Source organism: Gastrolobium bilobum, unplaced genomic scaffold, assembly GCF_033153095.1.
Source record: "Gastrolobium bilobum isolate Gb01-03AN ecotype WA unplaced genomic scaffold, APGP_CSIRO_Gbil_v1 utg5152, whole genome shotgun sequence".
Taxonomy (NCBI): Eukaryota; Viridiplantae; Streptophyta; class Magnoliopsida; order Fabales; family Fabaceae; genus Gastrolobium; species Gastrolobium bilobum.
The window spans coordinates 149,526-175,611 of record NW_026898358.1 but is presented as its reverse complement, the minus strand read 5'-3'; the positions used below and the strand labels follow the sequence as shown (position 1 = coordinate 175,611).

The 26,086-nt window shown below is 35.5% G+C and overlaps 3 protein-coding genes across 4 annotated transcripts; 2 read left to right on the top strand and 1 right to left on the bottom strand.

Annotated features, from left to right (window-relative positions):
• Positions 1 to 902: 902 nt before the first annotated feature.
• Positions 903 to 12,867, top strand: LOC133315266 (uncharacterized). Its single transcript, XM_061516861.1, has 13 exons — positions 903 to 1,323; positions 1,586 to 2,873; positions 4,151 to 4,369; positions 4,465 to 4,691; positions 5,457 to 5,531; positions 7,883 to 7,954; positions 8,032 to 8,130; positions 9,804 to 9,875; positions 9,961 to 10,075; positions 10,675 to 10,743; positions 10,850 to 11,165; positions 11,378 to 11,462; positions 11,833 to 12,867. The coding sequence occupies exons 1-13, from the start codon at positions 1,189 to 1,191 to the stop codon at positions 12,415 to 12,417; spliced, it is 3,357 nt and encodes a 1,118-aa protein (XP_061372845.1). The 5' UTR covers positions 903 to 1,188; the 3' UTR covers positions 12,418 to 12,867.
• A 138-nt stretch (positions 12,868 to 13,005) lies between these two features.
• On the bottom strand, positions 13,006 to 17,549 carry LOC133315267 (uncharacterized). The gene is made up of 7 exons (XM_061516862.1): positions 17,261 to 17,549; positions 15,613 to 15,730; positions 15,312 to 15,422; positions 15,020 to 15,051; positions 14,734 to 14,821; positions 14,488 to 14,601; positions 13,006 to 13,287 (listed from the first exon to the last, which is right to left on the bottom strand). Exons 1-6 carry the CDS (start codon positions 17,474 to 17,476, stop codon positions 14,507 to 14,509), a joined length of 660 nt encoding a protein of 219 aa, XP_061372846.1. The 5' UTR covers positions 17,477 to 17,549; the 3' UTR covers positions 13,006 to 13,287; positions 14,488 to 14,506.
• Positions 17,550 to 19,848: 2,299 nt separating this feature from the next.
• LOC133315242 (U-box domain-containing protein 44-like) lies at positions 19,849 to 24,583 on the top strand. Of its 2 annotated transcripts, XM_061516821.1 has the most exons (4): positions 19,849 to 20,208; positions 20,902 to 21,471; positions 21,576 to 21,885; positions 22,735 to 24,583. In XM_061516821.1, exons 2-4 carry the CDS (start codon positions 20,917 to 20,919, stop codon positions 24,309 to 24,311), a joined length of 2,442 nt encoding a protein of 813 aa, XP_061372805.1. In that variant the 5' UTR covers positions 19,849 to 20,208; positions 20,902 to 20,916; the 3' UTR covers positions 24,312 to 24,583. The 2 variants fall into 2 exon arrangements, with proteins under 2 accessions (XP_061372805.1, XP_061372807.1); XM_061516823.1 differs by lacking the exon at positions 19,849 to 20,208 and having other exon boundaries at positions 21,312 to 21,481.
• Positions 24,584 to 26,086: the final 1,503 nt, after the last annotated feature.

Below are 26,086 nucleotides of genomic sequence, written 5' to 3'. Positions count from 1 at the left end.
AAATTGCTAAATTTTAATATACAACTCAGCATTTAAAAGAAAAATAATATTAAGTTTCAGAAAAATATAAATAAAATTTTAAATTAATTAAAATTTAAAGAAATTCCCTCGGTTGGTTTTAATTAAACTTGTTAGTTTTCTGAACTATCCTCGTAACAGCAAAACCGTTGAATGATACAACAATTTAAAAAATTTCATTAAGCAGAGGAGATGAAAGGGTTTGGAGTTTGGACATACGGATATTGAATGTTATCAACGAATTACGAATAACCATTGTTTCCGCAAGAAGATTATATAACAGCAAGATGGGGGTAGTAGAAATACAAAACGCTATATTTACCAAAAAAAAAGAAAAGGAAAAGAACTTCAAAACACTACTGGGAATTATTTACATGGTTCTCTTTTATTACGTGAGCGAAGGTTATAGTTTTTATTTTTTTTTCATATTACTTCTTATTACTAAATTGTAATACTTAATTTTCGTTAATTTAATGATTATAATTTATTGGGTCATATTTATTAATTAATTATTAATCTCAAATAAATCATAACCATTAAATTAACAAAAATTAATAACTAAAATTTGATAATAAGAAAAAGAAAGGATAAGTATAACATCTTCTCTTATGTTATATTTTTTTTGTAAATTTCTCTTATGTTATATTAGCTTCATCTCTTATATCATAAAAATAATAGGTGATGGCGCCATTATTTATTAAAAAAATAAAAAGAATATCCTGGATTTCAATGTCTCACAAGAAATTTTTTTTATCTCTTATTATAATATGAGAAAATAATTTTTCATTATTTATTATTATCATAATTTATATTTTGTTTCTATGGATGTGTAAACGGGGGATTAATATTCTATTACTTTATGTAGATGTAGATGTAGATGTAAATGAAATCAAATGAAAATCCTCCGTTGAGGCACAGCCTGTGTTGCGGTCGTTGGAGTCGGAGAAGACGCCACATCTGAACGAAACTTGCCGGCAAGAAAAGCTGCCCCATTCACTTTCTCGTTTTCTTTTAATTCTTCCGAATCTGCGTTCTCCGACGTAGAATCTAGAGTCCCTTCAACAATTCCCTACTTTCTTCCGCGATTCAAATCCCTAATCGGCTTGAGTTGATTCTGTGGCGCGCGATCTAGTTTGAGGTTGAATACGAATAGAATATTATAATAATCGGATGGCAGGACCAAATATGGATCAGTTTGAAGCGTATTTCAGGAGAGCAGATTTAGATGGAGATGGCAGAATCACTGGAGCTGAAGCTGTTTCTTTCTTTCAGGGATCCAATTTGCCCAAACATGTTCTTGCTCAGGTTTCCTTCTGTTCTTAATTTCTAATCTAAAGCAAACAAATATAGCCTCTCTACTTCAATTGATCATTTCTGTATGTGTTTTCTCTTCGAGGTATATGATTTTCATGAGAAATGGCTGTGATTTCGTGTTTCTTTTTTTTGCTTCGAATCCTTGTTTTAGGTTTTCGTCACTGCTTCATTTAGCCGTCTCTTATTTTCCTTGTTGTTTGGAAAAGTTAACTCGATCTAGCGTAATGCTTATTGTTCTTGGTATGAGCTACAGGTATGGATGCATGCTGATCAAGCCAAAACTGGTTTCCTTGGGCGGACAGAGTTTTATAATGCTCTGAGATTAGTAACTGTCGCTCAGAGTAAGCGAGATTTAACGCCTGATATTGTGAAGGCAGCGTTATATGGTCCTGCTGCTGCCAAAATCCCTCCGCCGCAGATCAATCTTGCTGCTATACCTCCACCACTTCCGAATTCAGTGGCTGCGGCACCTGTTGCACCGATGGGTGGAACTGCACCCATATCGTCTCAAAGTTTTGCCTATAGAGGACAAGGGTTAGCAGGTCCTGTTGCAAACCCGCAATATTTTCCTTCCCAGCAGAGTCCAACCATGAGACCACCTCAACCCATGCCTGCTAGTAGCGCTCCCCGTCCACAGCAGGCTGTTGCAAGTCCAGATATTTCTAAAGGATTTAACATGGCTGGCCACAATCTCTCAAATCCTGGCATCTCAAATGATTGGAATAGTGGAAGAACTGGTACAGTTCCTGCTAGGCCTGCAGGAATCCCTCCATCGGTTGCATTACCAACATCAACATCACTCTCTCCAGTCTCACCAATGTCCCAGCCAGCATCTATTATCACTAAATCATCAGCTGTTTCTGGAAATGGTTTCTCTTCAAATTCAGTTTTGGGCAATGATTTATTCTCTGCTGCCTCATCCGCACCCAAACAAGAACATACTGGACAGAATTATTCTGCTAGCGGTGCACATGCTTCATCAGCCATTCTTCCAGTTTCCAGTGGTGCCCAACCTGCAAGTAGGCAAAGTTCACTTGATTCATTGCAGAGTGCATTCTCAATGCAGCCTACAAATAGTCAGCTTCCGCGGACACAGTCTGCATCAAACACAAGCCAGCAAATTTCACCGCCATCTTCTTCTCCGCTTACATCATCTGGACTTGGAAATTATTCTTTTAGCAGTGTTCCTGCTTCATCAGCCATTGTTCCAGTTTCAAGTGGTGCCCAACCTGCAAGCAAGCAAAGTTCACTTGATTCATTGCAGAGTGCATTCTCACTGCAGCCTACAAGTAGTCAGGTTCAGCGGACACAGTCTGGATCAAACACAAACCAGCAAATTTCACCATCAGCTTCTTCTCCGCATACACCATCTGGGCTTGGAAATACCATTTCTGACAATTCACAGCTTTCTTGGCCAAAAATGAAACCTTCTGATGTGCAGAAGTATACAAAGGTGTTTATGGAAGTTGACACTGACAGGGATGGAAAAATCACTGGGGAGCAGGCCCGCAGTCTATTTTTAAGTTGGAGATTACCAATAGGTAAAACCTTTTGCTTTTCAACCGACATCTGTTAGATGTAGTGTATATGAATTTTGGGACGTTAATGTGTTAGCTAGTCCATTAAGGTCTTAGGTTTAGCTTCTTGAACTCACAATGTTTTTTCTTCTTTAATTCTATTTTTGGTTGACGAGGGCGAGCCTTGGAGCAGCGGTAAAGTTGCTCCTTATGATCGAAAGGTCATGGGTTCGAGTTTGGAAAACAGCCTTTTTGTAAAAAATGCAAGGGTAAGGTTGCGTACAATTGACCCTCACCCTTATTTTCGCAAGTCGGGGAGTTTTGTGCACCTTGGTTTGCCCTTTTTTATTTCTTTTTCTGGTTGACAAGAAACTACGTACTGTGCACCAGTACTGGAAAATTTTGTTGTTTTTGGGGAAGGTACAACAAATTTGTTTATTTTATCTGAAAAAATGGAAATCTCCAATAGCAAAAGAGGTATTCAATGTCCAAGTTTAATTACAACTCGTAATGGACATGTGATTATTATAACTGCTCCTCCCATTTGGAACAATGGTGGAGAGTCAGTTCCCATTTAAGAAGAGTTGATTAAGTGGACGATAATCCAATAAATAGGTGTAGAGGAAAACCAAGGAAAACTATAAAATAACCCATTCAAAAAAGACCTAGATCTAAAATGGCCTTCCTTAAAACTTGGTATTTGACATAACACAATGATGTTGTTTGACCCATGTAGCCGACTCTTTTTTTACTGTTATTTGTTATTATTCTATGAATTTTGTTTATTAAATGACTTTTTGGAGTACCTGAGCAAGGTAGTATGGGTAAAAGTGCCAAAAATACTAATAGTTTGAGCAGTATTCTATTGTAGGTGACTGTAATTAGTTTAGACCGATCAACTCCACATTTAGATATTCATTTGGTTATGAGCCAGGAAAACCAACCAATTCCAAAACCTCATGTTCACCCTACATGAATAGCTTATTTGTCAACCAATTCATGGTTTTCACAAGTTTTAGGCAGAAGATCCTGTTGGCTGCAATTTTTTGTTGCTGATGAAGTTCCCATTGTCAGGCTAATAGAAATCAAAAGCTGCTTAGAGAATCGTTGCACTAATGCACTGATAAGATGATGTTAGTAGAAATCAAAAGCTGTTTCTTGTCTAAGTTCTGTCTGGTACTTATTTCACTATTTTTTGAAATTTTCTTGGGCAGGTCTTGGGATGACCTTTTGTTATTCAAGGCCTTTTATAATTTCTCTGTTAACTAATACTTAATAAGATCACTGTGGACTTTCTGCAGATGTCTTAAAGAAGGTGTGGGACTTATCTGATCAAGATAACGATAGCATGCTTTCTTTGAAGGAGTTCTGCTTTTCTCTTTATTTGATGGAGCGATACAGGGAAGGTCGCCCTCTTCCACAGTCTCTTCCTAGTAATGTTATATTTGACGAGACACTGCTGTCTATGACGGGCCATCCAAAAATTACTTATGGAAATGCAGCCTGGGGTATAGGCCCAGGTATTTTCACTAATTTACACCGTCTTTGATATTTTCTTTTCCTTTTCTCTTGCAAGATATTTCTTGAAGAAATTTTTACTTTTGTTTGTCACAAGGTTATCTGCAGCAACAAGGGATGCCAGGTGCTCGGCCAATGGCACCGGCAGGTGGTTTGAGGCCGTCAGTGGAAGGAACTTCTGCCCGGGCTGATGGCACTATGCAGCCCAATCAGCAAAAGTCAAGTGTGCCTGTGTTGGATGATTCCATTTTGAATCACACAGATAATGGTGAGCAGAATATATTCAACTCGAAGCATCAAGAGGCCACAACTGCAGGGAAAAAGGTATTTGCTTTGCCTTTGTGGGTTTTGTCCATGTATTGTTGAGTTCGGGAAAGAAAGGTTCCAATCCATTGATTTTCTTTTTTTTTCCTTTGATGTTTGCGTTTTCTATTTGCGTGACGGAGGATCCCTTATTCTCCCAACTCTTTGTAATTATCCTCTCTTCATCTTAATGAATTTATGATTTTCATTAAAAAAAAAGGTTCCATTTTTTTTAAAAGATGGTAAAATTATGGAACTCATCTCTAAGCCATTAACTCAACCATATCTAATAAGAAATGTAATGGCAAAGAGACAGTTTTAAAAATATGCACGTTTCTCTCCAAACCAAATCGACCTAAGAACTGTATAAGCTGCACCCTGCCATAAAATCAAGCTCTCTTTATTTCTGTCAAATCCTTTCAAACGTATAACAAGAAATTGCTCCAATAGGAAGGAACAAGTTCTCACTCTTTTATTGCTTGTTTAGTATCCCCTTCAAAATTAATTATGGGGCTCATAATTACTTTTTGACCTAAAAAATTATGCTGCCACTTGTTAAGGTTGTTTGGCAGGTAGGCACAAAGTTAGTTTTTGCTCTCAAATATAATTTCTTAACAAGAAAATTCAATCAAAATTATGGGGCTCAAAATTACGTTTGTAATCCAAAAGTAATTCTGCCACATTTAGGAATATCTTCAATCAGGTCTATTTATTTGGAAGTAGTTTTGGTTCTCTTGCACATCTGAGACATTATAAAGAAAAAAATGTTTCTCTTTGCTGTTGTAGGCTGAAGAAACAGAGAATGTGATTTTGGATTCAAAAGAAAAGATTGAGCTCTACCGCAACAAAATGCAGGACCTGGTGAGTATTTCATATCTTGTTTCCTTTGAGTATTGGATTACAAGTATAAAATAAGTTAATCTGAGCACAAACTCAGTGTGATGGAACTGTGTAATTTAGCTGGAAGGACTGGTTCACTATGAAAAATAATGTAAAATGGGTCAATACTCTCAGTTGCATTTTCTGTTGCAGCACCACATTTTTGTTAAGTCATGATTATGTCTCTTTAATTCAATATACCTTGTCCAGCTAATAACTGATATGGGATGGGTTTGCAAATCATCCGACAGTGACTTAATGGTAGGGTTTAAGATTCTAGTTAGACTTCAGTTTGCAGTTTGGGAATTTACTTTTGGTTTGGAAGACTGGAAATTTTGAAGGTAAGAAGAACAATTTCCCCCCCTCAAGAAACTGTAGCTGGAATCATGAAGACAGTGAATAAGCTTGAGGATTATAACTTATAAGTGGGTAAAGTTAAGGATTTTATGGGTTAAAGATATATATATATATATATATATATATATATATATATATATATATCTGTGTGTGTGTGTGGAAATATGCAGCAAAACACGGTCATTTCACTTAAAATAACACAAAGTTGTATCATTTAAAATTGTAAAAAACCTTGGGATACACCAGTTAAGAGTGTTAGTGTTAATAGTGTAATAGTCCCACATTGAGTGTGTCTCTTTGTATTCTTCAATTGGTTTGCTATATAATAGCACCAATGTTGTGTAGTTTAATACAACAAGGATTACTATCATTTCCTCTTGTATCTATGATATTCAACATGGTATCTAGAGCCTAACAAGAGGAATCTTAATCCGTTTAACTTAGTTCTATTTTCCATAATTTCAACATGGTTATAGAGAGATATCACCCTCCTTGAGGGATTCCCGTTGCTATTTCTTTTTCGGGTTTTTCTTAGTATGCTCTGTGACTGCAGCTTAGACTGATCTGTCACATCAGAAAAGAATGATCCTTGGGAAGTTGTTGGGTTGACCACCGTTGTCGTTGACCGACCACCATTGACCGCGTCGTCCACCGTTGACAGCCGTCTCCGGTGACTTTTCCGATGACTTTCCGACGACTTTTTCGGCGATCCACCACCGTCTCCGACGACCCACCGCCGTCTCCGGCGACTTTTCCGATTCCGCGAAGCTTTGTTTTTCTTTAATCTTCTTTCTTCCCAAGATGGAGTATTTATACTATTCATCATCCATCTTGAGGGGGAGCGCTGTCCAAGTTGCTGATGTTGTCTCCGCTGATGTTAATTCCGACACCGAAGTTCCTCTTGAGGGGGAGCACTGTCCATGTTGCTGATGGTCATTCCAGCACAATTGTCTTTGCCGATGATAATTGCGGCACTGTTTAGAAGTTCCTCTTAAGGGGGAGCACTGTCCGGCACTGTTTAGAAGTTCCTCTTAAGGGGGAGCACTGTCCATGTTGCTGATGGTCATTCCAGCACAATTGTCTTTGCCGATGATAATTCCGGCACTGTTTAGAAGTTCCTCTTAAGGGGGAGCACTGTCCATGTTGTTGATGGTCATTCCAGCACAATTGTCTTTGCCGATGATCATTCCGGCATCTTCCATGTTGATGTTCATTTCGACGCCATTTTTAGCATATTGTTGATTTTTGGTTTCTCATTTAGGAGATTTATTTTGATGTTATGTTACTTGGTCTTTCTTGTAATAAGCTTGTAGCATAGTCAAGGTCAGTTGAAATGTCACGGCTGCTCACCAACATTTAAATGAAATGTCTGAGAGGGATCTTGATGCTGATGTCCTGGTCAGCTCAGTTGTCTTTGCCGATGATAATTCCGGCACCATCCATGCTCTGATGTCCATTCCAGCACTGTCTCTTTATCAGCTCTTCACACTGATGATCATTCCAGTTGATTTGTTGTACTTAGTCATTTCATTTCGTTGATGTAGCATTGTTGTTTTTGGTTCCTAATGGGAGTATTATTTATGTATCAAGCTTGTAGCATATGATCTATATGCTACAGCTTAAGGGGGAGTGTTAAGAGTGTTAGTGTTAATAGTGTAGAAGTCCCACATTGAGTGTGTCTCTTTGTATTCTTCAATTGGTTTGCTATATAATAGCACCAATGTTGTGTAGTTTAATATAACAAGGATTACTATCATTTCCTCTTGTATCTATGATATTCAACAAAAATGATAAAAGCTTTTCCCATATATATATATATATATATATATATATATATATATATATATATAAGGATTGAATGCTATGAATCTTTAAAAAAAAAAGAATCCGATGGGCTTGAATGAGTGGCAATTTATGTTAGGTTGTGCACTAACACTCTCCATCCTGCCCTCTTTTTATGGTTACTTGTATATCAGGTTCTATATAAAAGTAGATGTGATAATCGACTAAATGAGATTACAGAAAGGGCATCTGCAGATAAGCGTGAGGTATATTCCTTTTCTGAAAATGTTATGTAAGTTTAAGATGTGAAAAGAATTAGCTCTCATTTGGTGGCATGTTACAGGCGGAATCATTGCACAAGAAATATGAAGAGAAATACAAACAAGTGGCAGAAATAGCATCCAAATTGACTATAGAAGAAGCTAAATTTCGTGATATACAGGTAATTAGAAATTCTATATTATGTGTTGATAGATAGGCTATTTGTAAGAGGGGAGAGTTATTGACTATTTTGTTTGCACTACATTTTTATTGCATTATTGCTTACGTTATTGTTTAACGACCAACTTGACCATAAACTGAAGTTGTTGAGTGAAAGATCATGAATTGTTTTATTTCTAAAACACCCCTTTACGTAAAAGTCTTTTGAGCTTGAAGTACATGCAACTAACTTTGTGCTGAACTTTTACTTTTATTTAGAATGGGGCGACTCGGATCAAACTCGTGACCACTTAGTCATAAAAGCTTTAATATCATGTCAAAGACCACAACAGTTTAAGTAAAGGCTTATGAATAGTTTTATATCTAACAGTTAAAAAGTGGGTTGTATTTAGTTTTGTGCTTGAGCGGCTACACCTTGTAATCTTTGTTGATCTTGGTGAATCTTCTCTCTGCTTCGCTTGTGGAGTATGGATGTGTGACCTTAATTCACTTTTGTTTGAACCACCTGAAATTCCGTGTCTATTTTTCTTCTTCCTATTCTTCGTTTGAGCACTTTATTGCTTGTTCAAACATCAAGTGGAGATAAAGTTCTGTTGAATCCTTTCCCCAACCAAATGAAAATCCACTTCAATATGCTTGGAATCCTTATGGAACTCTAGTTTAAGAGGAAATATGCATGGGAGCCTGATTATTACACCACAATCTCATTGGGAAGGTTCTGGCAAATCTAATTTCACACAGCAAATGTCTAATCCTCATAATCTGACAAGTTATTAGTGTAATAACACAATAATCGAGTTCAGCACTAGATCTTGCAACTACATTCTGCGTCTTGCTTTTCCATGAAATTAGGTTTCTCCCCAACAAAGACACACTACTTGGTGATGGATTTTTGGTCATAGGAAGGAGATGTATACCAATAAACATCAGTATTGGCTTCAAGCTCCATATGCCTATGATTGTTGCATAGCCTTTCTCTGGAACCTTCGTTTAGTACTTAATTATACAAGTTTGGAACTTCCCAATGAGTGGTAATTGATTAACATATAACCTGACTGACAACACTCACTGGCAAAGCAATGTCCAGCCAGACCACGAATTTTTTTGTATCTATCTCTTTGGGTGACCCATCATCTCTTGTATGCTTCATGCTTGATTCCATGGATGTGTCAGAAGGTCTAGCTCCAAGCAAATCTAGTCTTTTTAAAAGTGAGGAAAATACTTCCTTTGAGACAAGAAATTATCTTTCTTGGATTGCATGACTTCTATGCCCAATAAGGTATTTAGATATTCAAATCCTTAGTGTGATTATCTTTCTTGGATTGCATGACTTCTATGCCCAATAAGGTATTTAGATATTCAAATTCTCAGTGTGAAATATGGTTTGAATTAAGTCTTTTTTAGAGCACAGATGCTATTCTTGTCCATCCAAATCCACTGAACCCCTCCCTAAAGAAATATTTTGGTTTTAATAATATTTAATTTCCTTTTCTTCCTCGTCCCCCCTCCAAAAAAAACCATATTGCACTTCATCTGTTATTTGTTTCAGATAATGTTACTGGCTTTTAGGAACTGATTCTTATGTTGGGAACTGGTCAAAAGTAGTTAGGATGATATATGACTGTCTGGAAACATTTTGATGCATCGTTTAACCAATAGTTGATACATATTTAGGAAAGGAAGGTTGAGTTGCAGCAAGCCATTGTCAAAATGGAACAAGGAGGCAGTGCAGATGGTATTCTTCAGGTGAGTTTTATTTCTTGAATTATGAGCGGGAGTTCTATGGAAACCTGTCTGTTACTCTGTTGCTGATGTTTAGCTAATTCCATAGGTTCGTGCTGATCGTATACAGTCAGATCTTGAGGAGTTATTTAGGGGTCTAGCTGAGCGGTGCAAGAAACATGGGATAGATGTGAAGTCAATTGCAATGGTTCAGCTTCCTGTTGGTAATTTTAATCTCATGTTGTCTCATTATGGCTTCTTTGTCAATCACTTAATTCTGTTCTTTGTTGATTCTCAAAGAATCACACTACAAATTAGTCATTTATTTTGACTTATTTTCCGCTTGCATTTCATGATTCTTCTGTAATTATAACAAATTGTGGAAACCTGTTCTTACATTTTTGGAACCTACATTTTTTTAAGGATCTTTAATTAAAATCAAGGGCATTGCATAATCAACTGACTGGTAAACTTGTATATATTTTTTTCATCTCTACTTGTTTTATGCAATTATGAATAGCTATTTGGTGAAGCTTCTTTTGTCTTGCGGTGACCTGCCATTATGGATACTTTATAACACTTGATTATGTCAGAAGAAAAAGGTTTAGAGAAAAAAGTGAGGTTCTGTTTAGCACGCGTCATTAGACATTTAGAATACTTCACAATGTTACGTGTATCCTCTCTTGGGACGTGAATAAGGGCCAGTGTGAGTGACTGAAATAATAGAGGAGTAAGACTTTTACTGCTGCAAGTTGCTGTAAGTGAATGCTCTTTTCTCTGTTTCTAACTTATGGGCATGTGTATAAATCTATTGAATTATAAGGTTGGCAATCCGGAATTCCAGAGGGGTCAGCTGTTTGGGAAGAAGATTGGGATAAATTTGAAGATGAAGGTATGCACATTCTTTCTCTGTACGATTTATTTATTTTTATTGAAGAAAATTATTTCCATTTTTTCGTGAAGTAATTTGTTTTATTCATTGCTTTGTTTACTTTCAGGATTTGCCAATGATCTCACTTTTGATGCAAAAAATGCATCTTCAAAACTGAAACCTGCATTCATTCATGGAGAACAGAATTTCCATGATGATAATTCACTTCATGGCTCACCAGCGAATGCAAATGGGAAGCAAGAAAATTCTACTAACGGTGATTATACAGTTGAGGATGAATCTTCTTATGCACACAGCGAAGATGAATTGGCAAGAAGCCCACGCGATAGTCCAGCTGGGAGGACTTCAATGGAGAGTCCTTCCCAAGAATTTTCAAATGCTCATTTTGAAAAAAGTTCCGAAGCAGATGCAGAAACACACAGGTAATTTGTTCTTTCTTTTTTTTCTTTTTGGTGATGAGTTTTTATTTTTTTATTTTATTTTGGGGGAAGGGGTGGGGGTTTGGAACATCTTTCCTAAGTTAGTTGACTTGTATATTTTCCCATCCTTTTTGTGTTCTCATGTTTCTTTCTGCAATGCGTGGCTTTGAATGAGTGCATTTAGCAATGTGATGATATTAATCTATGGTTAACAGAAGTTTTGATGAATCGACCTGGGGTGCATTTGACAATAACGATGATGTGGACTCGGTGTGGGGTTTTAACACTGTTAATACCAAGGTAACTAGTGCTATGCATTGCTTTTTGATTTTATTGTTGTTCTCTCTCTCTCTCTCTGTATTTTAAATCTTGATGTGAACCTAATTAGTCGCAGTTATTGAGAAAGAACTATATACTTACGAAAATTATTTTAAGATTATTTTTATACTGAATTTATGTAAGATATGCAATGGGGAACTATTTTTTTTTTCCTTATCTTTGGAATGGGTTTGTTGGCACAACTACAGAAGATGATATGCCATTTTCAAAGATCAAGTTGCTTTGATTTTCTGTGATACATAACCTTGCCACATTACAGTGCATTTTTGTAAAAAATAAAAAATAAAAAAATAATGTTAAGCTACCAGAATTTTTATGTTTGGTTCTGTAGGACTCTGACTCGGAGCAGCAGAGAGATTTCTTTAAATCTGGTGATTTTGGTATAAACCCAGTTAGAACAGGATCTACACATACAGATGGCACGTTCCATACAAAAAGCCCATTTACTTTTGATGATTCTGTGCCTGGAACTCCACTTTCTAAGTTCGGCAACTCTCCAAGGTACAGTGAGGCAGGCGATCACTTCTTTGACATGTCAAGATATGATTCCTTCAGCATGCACGAAAGTGGATATTCTCCGCAAGCAGAGAGGTTTACAAGATTTGATTCCATGAGTAGCAGCAAGGATTTTGGCTACAATCCCGACAAATTCACAAGGTTTGATTCCATAAGTAGCAGCAAAGATTTCGGCTACAATCCTGAGAAGCTCACAAGGTTTGATTCCATGAGTAGCAGCAAAGATTTTGGCGTTAGTCATCAGGGGCATGCAAGGTTTGACTCAATTAGTAGCACCAAGGGCTTCAGTGGTCCATTCTCTTTCGATGACTCTGATACATTCGGCTCCTCTGGCCCATTTAAGGTCTCTTCAGAGAATCAATCACCCAAGAGAAATTCTGATAGTTGGAGTGCATTCTAGCCTGCAATCCAACTTTCCCCGGTTTTTCTTTGCTGTTTCCATTTCCTTGATTGTTCATGATAGCCTATTTTTTGTGTATAGCTAGAAGAAAAGCTGGACGGTAGCATTGTATGGTATGACGTATGTATTAGTTTAAAGACAGCTTTTTCCAAGATTGTTACTATTTTTTTTTTTGGGGGGGGGGGGGGGGGGGGTAATGTGAGGATGAGTGTGTTGTGAGAAAGTGGGAGAGAGAGATATGGAGATGAGATTAAATGACTTGGTGTGTATGTAATACTTAGTTGAATGTCAAGCGCGTGCAAAGTCAGGCTTTCTTTTTCTGGGGGAATTCATTACATGCAGTTCGTGTATGTGACGCGTCCCAATGGCGTCTTGTTATGCATATCATTTCATTCTCCAGGAACAAAAACTGCACTGAATACATTCCTCCGCTAGTTATTTCATATCTGTAGTAAACTCTCGAGTCCTTGGTTGCCGCAATGACCATAAATCATTCATACAAGTGTTGGTTAGATGTGTTTACGTAGGTATCCCTAGGCTTTTTGATAGATCGAACTGTGCATCTGACGGCTGAATTAGCAATGCCTTATTGTCTCTCGATAAAATAATTAGGTAAAGATTAATCATATCCAAAACTAATACTATAAGTGCGAAATTCGCTTGAAATGATGACATCCCATTAACTGTTCAAGGGTAATGTAGATTCTCAGATACTACAAAAAGGGGGTGCAAAATGAAATAAGCACTATGGGGAACTTTTCAGTTTTCACCGTCTTCTGATAAATCAATAAATTGAACGCCAAAATTTTCCAATGCTAGGTCCCCGACACTGAACTCAGATTATTCACACGCGATGCAAATTCCGGCAGCCTGTGTAAGAAATTAATCACCACATTAAGCGCAAAAAAACTCATTTTCCTTACGAATCCCTCATTAAATCATTACTAAGTGAATAGATAACTTACCTTGTAAACCAATTGTTTTTACTTTTCTCTTCCTGTCTCTCAACTCCCAGCTTTAGGTGGAGGGTAAGATCAAAGGTTTTGCCCCCCGATTATGGGAATTTCATATAGGAAATTAATGTAACCTCTTATGATATTGCCACTTTTCCACCGAACTACGATTTGTTATTTGACACTAACACCTCCCATGGTGTTTGAAACTGGAGATACTAACATTTTTTGGTGGATAATAATTTTACAATACATTTTGATACCCTGAGGTATTAAAAATGTTTAAATTCAATGTTCTACATTTAACAGCCAGAAACCTGGTGTTATGTAATGGCATACCTAGTTCCTATCTATGTAGCACCGATACTGACACGGGACACGTGACACGATACGACACGACATTCCGACACGTTAATTCTAAAAAATAATAGATTTCGATACGTTAGGACACGTTTTGATATTAAATAATATTTTTAATTTATGTAGTGTATATTATATTTAATATTCAATAATTTAACAAAAAAATAAAACTAAACTTAAAATATTCATCAATTTCGCAAAGAAACATAAGATGTCCCAAATATTTATATTAAATGGTAATCGTAATTCAACGAATCTAATAGTTGAAACTAAAAACTCAACGCAACGCAACCTTTGAACTTTTTTTGAATTTTTATAATGCGTGTTGGACTGTCGGGAAGTGTCGGAGTGTCGGAGAGTGTCGGACACGACACGTTAGAATTTTTGAAGTGTCGGTGCTTCATAGATTCCTATAGAAACACTAACTTTGTTTAATTTATGTCAAATAGAAAACAGAGTAAAATATAAAATCAAAATATCTTATGCCACACACAAGGGTCTAAAGCATAGTTTTATCCAAATATGTCACATAAACTAATATTTTATATTTATTTTACTAGTCAGAATTGATTTTTTGTTTTCATCTTTGTTTCGTAATATATGTTACTTCAATAATATCCGGTTCGTATATACAAATAAAATACCATAATCTTGATATGCAATTGAAACAGAGAAATCCACAACACCATTCTAAGTTTGTGCATCCAAAATAACAATAAAAGAGAGATCAAATAGAGAGAGTCAAGGTTATCTATACCTGAAGGAATTGCTACTTTTCATTCTTTAGTATCTTCCACCTCTTGATGAAGTTGGTGATAAGAAGATAACAACGACGATTGCACATTTGCTATTTCGACAAGTGTCTCTAGTGCTGCGCAAAATTTCAATTAACAGAATGTGTTATATTATATCCTGGCTGTCAAGTATAAAAATATAAGCAGATGACTAAAACCACATGTGCAAAGAAATAAGGGTACTTAAGATCTCGAGTTTTGTTATCCACCTCTCTCAAATGACAGCTGGGTGGCTCGAAGCTTTGGGGAAATTAAAACACCAAAAACTGATAAGGACTTAGATCGCTCCTTTTGAACCTATAAAAAGCATTAACAAGATTTATGCTGAGAATGTTTGAAAAATCCGATTTTATAATTTATTCATCATATGAATCCATGATAGCAATGATTTAAGAAATTCCATATAATTGTACTTGTTAATATAAGAATATCTTGTTAAGAGAAACTAAAATATATAATAATGACAGAAAGTGATAACTTGTGTAGAATACTTACTTCATCATCATCTGCAGGTACTGAAAAGTTCTCTGAAATACCAAATACATAAGAAAATGAGAAATAGCTAACATGCTTCTTAAAGCATATAAGAATCGGATGACAAATGAAGTAAAAGTTTGTCCTACTGTGTATGTTTCTTTTCAGGATTAACCCTAATATCAAGTATATGCTAACATCTAAAGAAAAAGGTTGCATCATGCTCAGTACTCAAGTTCCCCCTTTCACACTGTCTACAGTCAACGAGAAAAACACACCATTTATTTGATGCATAGGGAGAATAAAAGCGTACCAGGAGATTTCATACTACTACAATCTTGTGGCAGCACATTCTCGTCTTCTAATCGAGTACTTTCATGTTCAGTGGATATCCATTTACGCAACATAAAGCATGGCTGTGTACCTATTGAGTCAAGTGCAATAGTTCATATGTTCAAACAAAGGTTCAATCTAAATTAATACAAAATACAAGTTACTACAAAGCATCATAAAAATGCAGGTGAAAGCATGTCAGTACACTAGGGATGATAAAAGGATACGAGTATGATCAAGCAGTTGCAACCATGTCCTTTACTATAAAACAACAATTTTACCATCATATTCAGTTATCTTCAATGTTGTAGCAGCTGAATGGTATTTCAGGTCCAATACAGAACTATTAATGCGCGAAGCACCCATGGCATGTCGAGCACTTGCTAATTCTATCCATCCCTGTTAATATATTAAAGATGGTTACCAAAATAAATAGGGCCTTAGCCAATGCATCATCTACTAACAGATTTCATAAAGAGGGTAAACATACTATATCAAAGCAAACAATATAAATTTTTAGTTGCCAAATTGCAGGGTCAACACCAGAGTTACTAATCAAATCAAGGTTGTTTCACGACCACTCAATGTTGATAGTGAAAAAGTTGTATGAAGAAATCCAACCAATATTATACAAACGAATTTTGACATTCTATTATGTAATGTTTTCTCAATCAGAATGGACAGATCAGAAAATTGAAATGAACAATGCATAATAACGAGAATATAAAATTTTCTGAATTTCTACAACTAAATCAGAATAAGGTTTTAACCATTCAAGCTCTTTTCAATGCATTGTTATGCCGACATCGTCCCTCCTGCTTAGGTGTTACTCTTTCAACTTCCATTCTCTTTCTTTTAAGAGTAAATACCATTTTCGGTCCTTAGCAAATTTCACGATACCCGTTTTAGTCCCTAACAAATAAAAATGTTATTCGTGGTCCCTAAGAAATTCAAAATGGACCCATTTAGTTAAAATCGTGCTCCCTCACAAATTCAAAAAAGACCCACATTAGTCCCTCAAAAAGACTAAAATGGGTCCATTTTGAATTTATTAGGGACTACGAATAGCTTTTTTATTTGTTAGGGACTAAAGCGGATATCATAAAATTTGCTGAGGACCAAAAATGATATTTACTCTTCTTTTAAACTCCGAATGGCGTGCCATTTTCGTTTTGAAACATGCAGGTCCGAGCAAGAATTGAAGTGTCAGTACTCAATTTTCTCAAAATATTGAAGGCATCGAACCCTGCCATCTCAGATTTGCCTTTGGGACCGACATCATCCCTATATTCTTAGATTCGATTATAAGGATTGGCTAAGTCACTATTTCAGCTGAATAAGTTCTAATCAACGGTTTGGAAATTGTTACCTTCATTTTCATTTTTATTAATCCCACATTATCTTTTCTTGGCTTGTTTTACAAACACAAATATATATATATATATATATATATATATATATATATATAAAGCTTAGTAATCCCAAGAAATGAACAGATTCAGAGAAAATTGAGCAACAGTCGAGTGAATCATGGCCTCTTGACCGAACTATCATGTATTTTTCTCTCCCATTCGGTATCTACAAGGTCTCTGATGAGACCTAACGCAGCAAAGGCCTTTGTCAGGGGTACAGACTACATATACAGTAATTCATTTTTCTTTAATTCTTTTTCCTTCCAAGAAATTTTACGTTTCTGAGTTATGAATTTCTCACTTGTAGTGTGGAAGGTGATGGAGATGTGCTATCAGATATTGCTTAAAGCTCTGCTAATTTTGATTTGAATTATGATCCTAGAAGCAGTTGATGAAAGTAAATACAATGAATCAAGAGAAGAAATCATAGTTTTGGAATGGAGCTATCAAATTATTCAAAGTCCTTCTATCGAGAGGGTTTTATGATCATTCAAACACTATAAAATTATCGTTATACCTGACGAAGTGAGGAGGAGAAAGCATCAACGAGGGAGAGGTAGTTATGCGATGAATCCATAAATTGCAAAACAAGTTTGTCATCAGCTCCAGGTTGTAGTCGTAGTTGTAGTTGGCGTCGATGCTGCTGTAGCTGTTGATCTTCTTCTCCTTCAACAATCTCCGGTTCCTGTTTTTGCGGTTCGTCTCCGTTTACACAACAATACTCTTCTTCCATCGAACTTCACAATAATCTCCACAGTACCAATTTCTCATTCTGGTAAAGTATCCCATCCTATATTCATTTTCAGATTCACAATTTCCCATTTTCTATTGTTAATTAATTACATTATCGCTTTTAATCTTGTAGATTTTTTTTTTCTGCGTCAGCAACAGGCTTTATATTAATTAATCTGTTTCCGAAAATATCATTTTTCAATATTTAAATATTAAAATAATAAAACTGAAATCCCTCTAATACCCTTTATGTTTAGCCTTGTTAAAATTAAAACCTAAATATTTCACAAAAATTTAGATATAATTTTGTCCTTGTGTTTTTCTTCAATTAGATTCAATATTTTTAAAAAATAAATATATGCTAACACAAGCACAAATACAACATAACATTAAGAATAGTGGAATGCCGTGATAAGAGAATCAATTTTTTTTTTATAAAAAAAAAAAACAAAGTTTGAACAACAATTATTGCAGTCGTAATTGTATATAAAGAAACACGTACGTACAACGCAAGTTGTATAAAATCTCATTTTTGAAAAGAAAATGTCTTCAATTTAAATCTTCGCCTCTGTTTATTTAACAGTTCCATTTATCACAATTTTATAACATCTAATAATATTTATTACTGTAGTTATAAAAAATACCAAGTGTGATTAAAATTAGATTGAGTAATGAGACTGAAACTAAGGAAAAAATTAAAAAAAAAATTATAACATCTAATAACATCACAATTATTGATTAATAATATTTTATAACATCTAATAACATCTCATTTATTACTGTATATAAGCTTTTTTTTTTATTCATAAGGAAAAAATATTTTATAACATCTAATAACATCTCATTTATTACTGTATATAAGCTTTTTTTTTTATTCATAAGGAAAAAATTTGGATAGATATTTACAAGCAATGTCTTAGTCTCTTGCGTTTTTTTTTTTTTTTTTTTAAATAAAGAGGGGCTAAGCCCATAAACATAAAGAAATTACAAATCAGAAACTAACAAGCTAGACATATTTCTAGCATCAGCAACTATAAGTTCCATCAACTGAGGAGGAGGATCTTTAAAAATCTTGAAATGGAGATTATTAGTCTGCCCAGCTTTAGCTAACCAATGAGCACATTTGTTGTTTTCTCTCTTGGTATGAACAAGATGAATAGTCCAATCTGCTTTTAACCATAATCTCAATCTGCTAGTGACTTGAGAGTCCCTAGGATCTTCATGCTGCTCCTTTAACATCTGGATGGCTTGGCTAGAATCACATTCTAGCTCTATTCTTTTTAACCCTGTTCCCCAAAGCAGTTCCAAACCTTTCAGTAATCCCCATAATTCTGCATCAAGAGGATTGCAGGAACCTAAATTACAATAGAAGCTTCCCAAAAAGGAACCTCAATGTCTTAGTCTCTTGCGTTTTAAATTACCAAAAAAGTAATAAATAATTAATTATTATTATTTTTTGCGACATTCATAATTAAAAATGTTAATAATTTTTAACACGCGTGCCTCCATGTTAATCAATTATTTTTTGTGAAGGCCTGAGCTTACATGCCTGAAATTGATTGTTGGAACCAGATTTGGACTTGTATAAAAGCTCGTTTAATAAAAAGGTCTCAGGTTTCAATTCAAAAGTTCGGCATTGAAACCTCTTAGGCTGACCTAGTATATTAATTTTTATTTTATATTTTTATACTTGTAATAGCCTCATTTCTCTCTCTTCTCAATCTATTTCATCCCAATTTATTAGTTAAACAGACTTTTTGAATGATTTTATTCTATATTATGTTGTTATGATATATACTGAATTTATGAATATTTATGGAATTACTAGTACTGTTAATTGTATATTCTGTTTGGATAAATTTTTATTGTGTTATTTTTTTTAAACAGGTTAAATCAGGCTTTTATTTTTTGTAAATAAGTCAGGTCACATGCCGATAATTATATTTATAACAGGTAGCAAGTTTGATCAAGCTGACATGTTTAAACACGAACTTAGTCTTTTTTTTTTTTTTTTTGATAACAAAACTCGACTCGGCCGGTTAACATTCTCGTAAGGGGTGATAGCAATTTTGCTAATAAATGTATAAAAATACTTACTAAGGAATAAAAAATAGTAAACAAATGTAAAACTAAAATATCAGAGTCCTAATTTTTATTTTATAATTTATTTAATACTCACTATTTTGAATTCCTTAATAAATATCTTGCGTTAATTGATAACAAAACCATAATAATAAATGAAACTTTGTATTCTTATTTGTAAATACTTTCTTTTGTGTGGCTAGATATATTTTAATATCCGTACATGTAAATGATTAATAGCCTTTGAGATGAGCGAAAGACAACCTGGTTTTGTTTAAAGATGATGAATAATGATGGCTCCACCTTCTCTATTTCCATTTGTCTGACCTGATGACTATTACCACCGAGTCAACCTTCTCTCTATTGCTGGAATTTGTATTATTTTTAAATTAAAAAAATATTATGAAGTGATTTTTTGCATTTTCTGCTTTGGTTTGTTGGTGTTTCTCTCTGAACCCAACTACACCTCCTTTTTCCTTCTGCTGTTCTCTTCCTGCAATTCAATCTCTTTACCATGCCACAAGATCAATTACGTTCGGCAATCAACTTTGCTTTAAGGGTTTTTGTTTAATTCTCAAACTAAATAGTAAAAGTAGGTTTTTTTTTTTTTTTTGCAGAGCTCCTTCGCTTCTTCTTAGAACTCGAGGACAGGTAAGGTTCTTCTTCATTAGCTTACTGTTCTTTGCAATTTTTCGATTTGTTTTGAGATTAAGACTATCTATTCATTTTTATTTTTTTTTATTTTTCTGTTGTCGTTTATCATCGCCAAACTTACTCTTTGCTCTGAAATAGTTTCTATTTTTGATTCAATCTGAATTACTTGAATGAAAATTAATTGAAGTCTTTAATTGGTAAGATAATTTAAATGAAAATTAAGCTGAACTAATTTGCTTCGCTCTCTGTTTCTAAATTAAGTGAATATGCAATTCTGGGAGATCTTTTTGATATGATTCTTAAATATTGATAATGGGTCATTGAAACTATTGTCTGATTTGTCATTTTCTTGCTGGTAATTTCATTGGACAAATTATTAATCGGGCAGTAACGATCAGAGGGGCTTTGACTTCGTTCGATTCACAATTTGACGAGTTCTTGCAGTTTCATTATTGTAATTAACTTCTGAAATAATTGATTTATGTTTCAATTTGAGCTGCTGATACTTTTCTTGGCATTTTAATACTGTATTCTGTGGTTGAAGATAATATATCTTAGCCTTAGCATGAAAATAGCTACAGATATTTATGTTGAATTTACTCTTTCTTTTACTGCTTTGTTGCTCTCGTGAACTGCCATTATTGTAAGCGTCTCAGCACTCCCTTAATGCTGTGTTCTTTGTGGCAATAGATAACTGGATTTAAGATGGCTTCAAGCTGGGATGGTAGTAATGACCCTGGTAGTCAGTCAGATGATAGCCTTCATTTTGAGAGGTTGCACATTGAGCCTATTTATGATGCTTTTGTGTGTCCTCTGACGAAGCAAGTTATGCGTGATCCCGTTACTTTAGAAAATGGACGGACTTTTGAACGTGAAGCAATTGAAAAATGGTTCAAGGAATGCAGGGAGAGTGGAAGGAAACTGGTTTGCCCTTTGACTCTGCAAGAATTAAGAAGCACAGAAATGAATCCAAGTATGGCTTTGCGTAACACCATTGAAGAGTGGACTACCAGGAATGAAGCTGCACAGCTGGATATGGCTCGCCGCTCATTGAATACGGGGAGTCCAGAAAATGAAACTCTTCAGGCCTTAAAGTATGTTCAGCACATCTGCCGAAGAAGCAGGTCGAATAAACACGTTGTGCGCAATGCAGGGCTTATACCAATGATTGTTGACATGCTGAAGAGTGGCAACCGTAAGATTCGTCATAGAGCATTGGAAACCCTAAGAATTGTGGTAGAGGATGATGATGAGAATAAGGTTGTCACAGGTTTGCTGATTATTATTTCATTTCCTTTCTAGTTTTTTGGTATCATCAGTGTGCCTTTGGAGATTCATGGTAACATCTTCTCTTCGCACTGTAGGAGTTTTTGGCTGAAGGGGACACTGTGCGTACGGTAGTAAAATTTCTTTCCACCGAGCTTTCTAAAGAAAGAGAGGAAGCTGTCTCCTTGCTATACGAGCTCTCAAAATCTGAAACCCTTTGTGAGAAGATTGGTTCAATCAATGGAGCTATTCTTATATTAGTTGGAATGACAAGCAGCAACTCAGAAGATCTTTCCACAGTTGAGAAAGCTGATAAAACATTGGAGAATCTGGAGAAGTGTGAGAATAATGTGCGGCAGATGGCTGAAAGTGGTAGATTGAAGCCTCTTCTGACCCAGCTTCTTGAAGGTGCTAACACTACTCTATAATTTATCTCACATCATACCGGTATTGTGTGGCTGGTTTTCTTACCATTTTATGTTAACTCTGAAGAAAGCCTAATTTGCTGGATCAGCTTATTATTATTATAAAAATGGTGTGCATAAGGTTTTTTTTATTTTTTTTGGGTTGTTGTTGTGTGTGAGGGGGGAGATTATTTCGAGGGTAACAAAAATTATATTTCTTGTATGAATATTTCAAGAATGACGTGAAATGACTTATAAAATGTTTCAAAGACGCTTCCAATTGAATATTGATATCATTTATGAGCTTATTATTTTTTCTACTTCTATGGCTGATTGTGGAATATCTTGGCGGAAAATAGCTTCTTAGCAAAAAATTTCCTGGTAGAAAATATTTTCAGTTGAAAACTTCTTATTCAAAATGATACATCACCTTATCATCTTCTAGCGTTTCATTTGTTCTAGAAAATGCCTTCCACCTCTAAAAGGTGAAAGTTGGTGTCCCCTCTTTAATAGGATTAGAAACTTGATGCTGTGGAAAACAAATGACCCTGTTTCCTTTTCTTTGGGCCTATGTTGATTTTCCAGCAGTGAAGAGGGTGTAAGATAGAGACCAGAACTATATGCATAATTCAAGCAATTAGAAAAGATATAATTGCAATGAAATATTGGAGAATGTCGCCCAAGATAAACTTGCACTGCGGAGGAAATTCAAATGTGTTCCATTTAGTTTTGATCAATTACTCGCATAAGCAACCTTAAATATTTGAGATCAAGATTTGTCATTTGCTTTAGAACTCATATTCCTACGTAGGTATCAGGCCTTTATCTTGTTTTCTCGTTAAAATGTTTGCAGGTCCTCCTGAAACCAAACTATCCATGGCTGGATACCTTGGCGAGCTGGTTTTGGACAATGATGTTAAAGTTCTTGTTGCTAGAACTGTGGGTTCATCTCTGATCAATATAATGAAAAGTGGTAATATGCAGTCAAGAGAAGCTGCACTGAAGGCACTAAATCAGATATCATCATGTGAGCCAAGTGCAAAGGTTTTAATAGAGGCTGGAATACTTTCCCCTCTTGTCAATGACCTTTTCGCAGTGGGTCCTAATCTGCTTCCCACAAGATTAAAAGAGATCTCTGCTACAATTCTTGCTAGTGTCGTGAATTCAGGAGAAGACTTTGATTCCATTCCACTTGGTCCTGATCACCAAACTCTGGTCTCAGAGGACATAGTTCATAATCTACTCCATCTTATAAGCAACACTGGTCCAGCAATTGAGTGCAAACTTCTCCAAGTTCTTGTTGGACTTACTACTTCTCCAACTACGGTTCTGAGTGTTGTTGCTGCTATCAAAAGCTCTGGTGCCACTATCAGTCTTGTTCAATTCATTGAGGCACCACAGAAAGATCTACGTGTAGCTTCCATAAGACTTCTTCAGAATTTGTCTCCTCACATGGGTCATGAACTAGCTGATGCACTACGTGGCTCTGTTGGACAGCTTGGTAGTCTGATTAGAGTCATATCAGAAAATACAGGAATTGCTGAAGAGCAGGCAGCGGCTGTTGGTCTTTTAGCTGATCTACCTGAGAGGGATTTGGGCCTTACAAGACAGCTACTGGATGAAGGTGCCTTTCTGCTGGTCATATCTAGGGTGACTGCCATCAGGCAGGGAGAGATCAGAGGAAACCGCTTCATGACGCCATTTCTTGAAGGTCTTGTCAAGATTCTTGCACGGGTTACGTATGTCTTAGCTGATGAGCCTGATGCCATTGCACTCTGCCGTGAGCACAATCTAGCAGCATTGTTTATTGAACTGCTTCAGACCAATGGACTTGATAATGTACAGATGGTTTCTGCTACAGCTTTGGAGAATTTATCACAAGAATCAAAAAATCTAACCACATTGCCGGAGTTGCCATCGCCGGGTTTTTGTGCTTCGGTCTTTACCTGCTTCAGCAAACAGCCAGTAATAACTGGATTGTGTAGGATCCACCGAGGGATGTGTTCTTTGAAAGAAACATTTTGTCTGTGGGAAGGGCAGGCAGTCCTTAAGTTAGTAGCTCTGCTGGACCACACTAATGTGAATGTGGTTGAGGCGGCACTTGCAGCCTTATCTACTTTAATAGATGATGGAGTAGATATTGAGCAAGGAGTTTTGGTGTTGTGTGAAGCAGAGGCAGTGAAGCCTATACTTGATGTGTTACTTGAGAAACGGACTGAAATTTTGAGGAGGAGGGCAGTTTGGGCAGTGGAGAGACTATTGCGAACAGATGATATAGCCTACGAAGTTTCTGGAGATCAAAATGTGAGTACTGCACTTGTGGACGCTTTCCAGCATGGTGACTATCGAACTAGGCAGATTGCTGAGCGTGCCCTCAAGCATGTTGACAAGATACCCAACTTCTCTGGAATCTTTCCAAACATGGCATAAATATAGACATGTTGTAGATGCTTCCCTGTGAAGCTGATAATTACAAAATTTGTGTGTAATTTCCTGTTTTGTTCGAAGCAGTTTTGGATTATCTATGGTTATCGTCTGCTACGCATTGATCCAACTGAAGTTGGGAATGTTGTATACAAATTATCCATTCTTTTAGGAGGTGTTCATTGTTGATCATGATTTTGTCGCTTTTTTTGACCCCCTTTGAACTGCACAATAAATGTTGTACCTTTGAGTAATAATAGTATTGATATGTCTGCCCCTGTCTTGGAATAGTTGAAAAAGTAAAATGGATCCCTAATTTCTTAAAAGGTTTAAATAAGATTTTGTTCCCTTGTAGTTTATTTTGTCATGATCTCCTCGTGAAAACAAAAACCTGCATATTCAGCATAAGCCACGTATAAAATGATCAGTAAGAATTTGAGTAACCATGATATGCATCACCTAGTCAAAATCAGTATGAACAGAAGTCAAGCTTGTATAAAACTCAGACTAGGGTAACATTTGAAGTACTAGGTTGTGGTGAAGATGCATGCTGGGAAACTTAACAGCAAAAACCGTTAGTTGCATAGAAAATAATCGTGAACTGGTTACAAACCACAAAATAAACAGCACATGCATTTTTATCCCGATAACTAGGGGAAAAAAATAACACTATCGTGTTGAGGAATAATCTAGAAGTGGATTAAAGATATAACAGGAAGACAACAAAAATTAAAACTATACTTGATATGGAGATAAAGATATAACAGAGTTTAGAAGAAATGATAAATAAGAAATATACAAGAAAGAGAAACTCATGCTAAAAAGGAAATTAAAAAAAAAAAAACTAAGAAAGTCAAGAAACTGACTCCAAGTTTGGATCAAAACCTGTGGTGAATTTGCAATCCTATTCTTTCCAGAGTGTCACGTCTTCTTTCATACTATATCACACAAAGATTTGAATTGTTAAAAATTGCTTGCTCTTTTATCAGTTTTTTCTCTGCGGATGAATATATCAATGATACATTGCGAACTTTCGATCACAACTTCCTAATAAAAATATTTATTATAAAGAAGGAAAAGAAACAAAAAATGAGGTCAAGTTCCGATCAAAGCCTGGGGGGAGTATCAGATTTGAAAAGCTTATAGATGAAATTGAATAACATTGTGTCAGCATTTCCAATGGCATACAAGGATTTGAATTGGTTTAGACTGTTCGAGCTAGAGAACCCTACCTAGCTTATGCATTTTGAAGATCCGACGCAGACTATGGACTCGCTTGAGATCACATTTCAACCCGAATTAACATTTTTCTTTATTGTTTTTACGTTTTGAAATAATATGGAATTCTTTTTAACGAATAACATCCATTACTATTCGTAAAATTGATATCAAAAGTCAAAACCGTTCTTATGTGTATATATAATGAATTTAAGAAACTAAATTGAGGTCATTTTTCATGATTCAAAAATTAAAATTGATGCTTTTTATATAATTGATCAATTAATTGATGTTAATTTTTTAAAAAACTAAAATAATGTTTTATGTACCTTTGAAAATAAAATAAGTATTTTTTTTATTAATTGTCTAAATTTAAAATATATTTTATCAACCAATGAAAATTTAATGCAGTGACAAACCACTCTATGATTATTCCATTTCCAATTTCCATTCAACCCGCTCTAAACAATTTCCCTTTTGCTAACTTATTGGCCATATATACAAAGGGTTCATCTAATCTCATGTTACATGAGAGAAGATATCTTATGTTGTAGAGACACATA